The 4714-nt window shown below is 34.4% G+C and overlaps 1 protein-coding gene across 1 annotated transcript in view; it reads left to right on the top strand.

Moving 5' to 3' along the window:
- TBX19 (T-box 19) overlaps positions 1-4714 on the top strand; it is a 20022-nt gene that overhangs the window by 12082 nt on the left and 3226 nt on the right. The window contains exons 3-6 of the mRNA XM_015815852.1: positions 658-792; positions 1546-1607; positions 1920-1981; positions 4631-4712. Coding sequence (XP_015671338.1) covers positions 658-792; positions 1546-1607; positions 1920-1981; positions 4631-4712 — 341 coding nt within the window. The remainder of the gene's footprint in view (positions 1-657; positions 793-1545; positions 1608-1919; positions 1982-4630; positions 4713-4714) is intronic.

The raw sequence follows: 4714 nt of genomic DNA, 5'->3' as shown, positions 1-4714 counted from the left end.
CCCCCCACTCCCAACTCCACCAAACGCCGCAGCATGATACCGTGGTCCACAGTATCAAAAGCCGCTGAGAGGTCCAAAAGAACTAGGACAGAGGAATAACCCCTGTCCCGGGCCCTCCAGAGATCATTCACCAATGAGACCAATGCCGTTTCCGTGCTGTATCCCGGTCTGAAGCCCGACTGGAGCGGGTCTAGATAGATTGGTTGGGTGGCCTGTAATATACACCTATGGTAATGTCACTTTTGTTCTCTTTTATATTGACCCATATACCTATTTTGCAGCTGTTTATGCACCTACAGGTAAAGTGACTCAAGATGAAACTGATCATGTTTCATTAGCAATAAACCAGCTATAGTTGTTATTAGTTAGTTATTTTCCCTCTCCCCCTTTTTGAGAGTGGTGTTGATGGAGAAGAAAGGCTTGTCAGATCCATATATTGCAACAGGCCTTACAATGAAAGCTCCCTGACTTTGGAAATAACAGGAGTATATTGAAATGTTTGTGTAATTGCAACACTTGGGCCACAAATTAATTGATCACCAGGGGTCTCATCTTGCATTGACTTCAACTTTGCATAGTAACTTCCATATGTCACAGGTTTTTGTAGGATACAAAATAGTATCTCCAATTATTTTCTCTCCCTTTTTCTCATTATAGATTATGTTGAATTCCCTACATAAATATGAGCCTCAAGTTCATATTGTCCGGGTAGGAGGCCCACATAGGATGGTAATGAATTGTTCTTTTCCTGAAACTCAGTTTATTGCTGTGACTGCCTATCAGAATGAAGAGGTAGGTGACTATCATATAAAAGCAATTTATCAGTTATGGGAATAACTTTAAAGTGCCCAGGTAAATTTTGTGATCCACCGCTCTTCTTTAGAATAAGTATTGTTTGATTTTATCAACAAGGATGTGTTTCTTGCATGCCTGCTATTCAATAACCACATAAGAGGCATTCATGGGACACCAGATGTTATCCTGCTGGTTCAGAAAGTTAGTTTCTTCCAACTGCAAAATTAAAGTTTCTGCTTAAGAGAGAAATTGGCTAGGCCAATTTAGTTCAATACTGTGCCGCCACAGGACAGCTGATTGCCCAGAGCAAGCTAGTAACCAAAACATAGGCAATAACTCCAACCAAGTTGTGTTCCTCACTATATAGCTTCTGATAGTGGAGGTTAATATAAAATCATTATGTGATTGATTGCTTTCTTTTTTTGAGAAGATTGTTTAATATTCTTTTAAAGTTGTCCAAATTAATGTTTGGACTATTTACATCTAAATAGTATTCAACTATGAAATTGTTTTAAATCTATCTTTTAACTTCTTTAAAAGGTACAATTTTTCCCCCTCTCTACATCACGCATTGTTTAATAAATCTCAAAGCTGCATTAAATTATATATGGTATGAAGAAAACTTTCTATTTTTCACATTTTGTGCCTTGCCTTTGTATAACTTCTTGGTGTAATATATTTGAATGTGGGAAAATGATCAACAGTCACCTTTAAAAGACTTAACAGAACCCTTCTTTATTGAATCTCAAGATAACAGCTCTCAAAATCAAATACAACCCTTTTGCCAAAGCATTTCTGGATGCAAAAGAAAGGTAAGATCAATTCATCAAATGTATGAAACTTGTTGGTGATAGAAGAATACCAGCTAGTTTCCTGTTCTTCATTCATAGTTTGTAATCTGCATTAAAAATATAATAAACACTAATGTAATGTATACATTATGATTAGGGATTATAATAATTCTTTGGCAGAGTTTAATGACAAAGAATGTAAGAGAGCTTTATGAAGTTAATTAGACTGGTAAATAATAAGTAACCCACAGAACATCATTATAGAATAAAGACATGTTAATGGAAGAATAATTTTATCAGAATCAATGAAACTTTAATCTCATTATCCCTCAGAAATCACTCCAAGGATGCTCCAGATATTGTCTCTGAAAGTCAACACATGACATATTCTCACTGTAAGTTATATACTAGCATTTGCTTACTTTAAATTGATAATTGCTATAGTAACATCTGTCAGTGCACAGTGTTGGATGTTTCACAGATGGAAAAGTATTTTGAATAATAGGCAATAGTATGAAACAGCAATATTTTTTCCAGTTTCCAGCAGCTGTGATTAGGGTTTTATTCAGATGTCCTTATTACTAATTTTCTCCATTGACGTAATATTCTGAGCACCTTATTTCACAGGGAAGGCAAACTTTAGAACTAATAGATATGTTGTTATGAATATTCTTACAACATCATTGCCGTGTTGAACCTGCCTATGTACAAATTGCTACCATGGTGGGCATGGCCAATAAGAAAACATCTATTTAGAGAAAGCAAAATGTAATGACATTGCCTCATTGTTCCTTCTTGTATGCATTCCTTTTATACTATCTCTTACATCACCTCACACTTATCTTTTTTTCTGGCCAAGATAGCTTCTTTTCAAATAATACATTAGATTACACCAACTCATCATTTTCATTTTTAGGAATTGTGACTTTTCAAAGTCACTGACCAGTTATTTATCTGCTTAATATTCCTACTCACTGTTAAAATATAGGGTTTACTTTGAATCTAACTCAACTACTGCTATCTTTGTGATTGGTCCATGTGTTTTCTTGGCAACATGATGGGAATAGGGTATTGTATTCTTCCATGGGATAGATCTAGTATTCCTTGGTAATTTCCCATTCAAATATTAACCAAGCATCCCCCTGCTTAACCTTTGGGCTTAAAGGCCAAGCCACCTAGAAAAAGAATTTCCAAACTCAGACCCAGACAAATGCCAATATTTAGATATTGTCACCTGCTAAGTTACTGTACTTTGTTTACACATTGAGTAATATAGTGATTATGGATCAGTGAGCATTCTTTATATACACAGAAATAGCATTATTGTATATTTATTTATTTATTCTATTTTTATCTTACCTTTATTATTTTATAAATAACTCCAGGTGGCAAACATACATAATACTTCCTTCTTCTATTTTCCCCAAAGCAACAACTCTCTGAGGTGGGTTTGAGTTGTGCTGAGAGAGTAACTGGCCCAAAGTCACCCAGCCGGCTTTCATGCCTAATCCAGGACTAGAACTCTTAGTCTCCTAGTTTTCAGGTCAGCACCTTAACTACTAGGCCAAACTGGCTCTCTGTATCAACCTCCAAGGGATTGCTAATTTAATCTGGTGAGAGAACTCAGTGATTCTGATAATGATGCTATAAGACGTTTGCTCTTCTAAAAGGCTCATCCTTGCTAGTAAAATCATAAAGAGAGAGCTGAAGTAAAGGTCAACTCATAACAGATATAGGGTTCTATAGGCATGAGAAAAACCAAGCCATCTAGAAAAAGAATTTCCAAACTCAGACCCAGAGGAATGCCAATGGCAAACAACTCCAGCAATGTTGCTAAGAAAACTATTGGCTTAGCTGAAACATTTGGGCAAATCTAAGTACTAAATAATTTGACACACATACTAGGTTATAGGCACTCTTTTAATTGCTGGGGAAGAGCATTTCAATTTTATGAATAGATTCTGAAGTGATAAAATACCAGTAGATAAACCAAAGTCTCAAGGAAGATTGATCACTGATTGAAAAATAAGTTCATTATTTTACAAGGATGCATACAATTAAGATTTAAATTAGTCTATTTACCTGTGGGGGAAAAAGTGAACTTAAACATATAAATTATGGATTCCAATTGTCTATTAGTCCTACGGGTGGAGTTCTTGATGAAGACTTGAAGTATAGGACTTGAAGTACATAACTATACTGCTGATAGAAAATAGATTCCCTTCCAGTCTTCTAATATCAATGTTTTTGTTATCAAAGAAGTCCCAAACTGCTAATTTCCAAGTTTTGGTACATTATGCATGGAATGAAAACATCTACAAAATCATTCCATCTTCTAGAATAAAATTGTGAAAAAGAATATCTACAAAAGGGATTGTATAAATCAAAGTAGCATTTTGAACACCATATCTACATCTAATCAACAGCAATTTCACTGATAATAAAATATGTGACATTTACTTTAGAAATTTTAATTTAGAGTAGTCAAGCAGCCATTCATAAATAATTATTATATGGCTACTACTTTGTAAAAAAACATGTTAAATCCTCAAGTACTTGAGGGGATGTAGAATACATTCTAGGGGTGGTGTTTCCTTGCTAATTTTGATAAATCAAAACTACTTATTTCACATTTAGATTTATTAATAATATACTCAGAGTATATAATGTACTGCAGGCTATCAATTGATTTTATTATTTTTAATATAGAAAACAGTATCATATACAAGAAGAGCAACTTTATGATCCTCACCTGTATATATCAAACCATGAATTTCACTGCTGTGCCTAATTGCCCAAGGAGAACAAACCTCCAGTAAAAAGAACTTAGATTAGATGGTTTTTACTTCCAATCTTTTTCTTTGAGATGAAAAGATTATTTAGTTATCCTATATTTTTTGAGTATGTGTTTGCATGACAGACTAAAAGATATGTATGTATGTATGTATGTATGTATGTATGTATGTATGTATGTATGTATGTATATTCCTGTTTCCCTACTTCAGCTTTTTTTTTTTTTTACTCAATTCTCAATATTTCCATAGTGGGTGGTTGGTTGATTTCCAATCCTGATGCTGTCTGTGCAGCAGGATCTTCCAATTATCCATATACCGGGAGTTTTTCTCTGC

Source organism: Protobothrops mucrosquamatus, unplaced genomic scaffold (assembly GCF_001527695.2).
Source record: "Protobothrops mucrosquamatus isolate PMUCROS unplaced genomic scaffold, P.Mucros_1.0 scaffold_107, whole genome shotgun sequence".
Classification (NCBI taxonomy): Eukaryota; Metazoa; Chordata; class Lepidosauria; order Squamata; family Viperidae; genus Protobothrops; species Protobothrops mucrosquamatus.
Note: the sequence above shows the minus strand (reverse complement) of the source record. Positions and strands in the feature narration are given on the sequence as shown.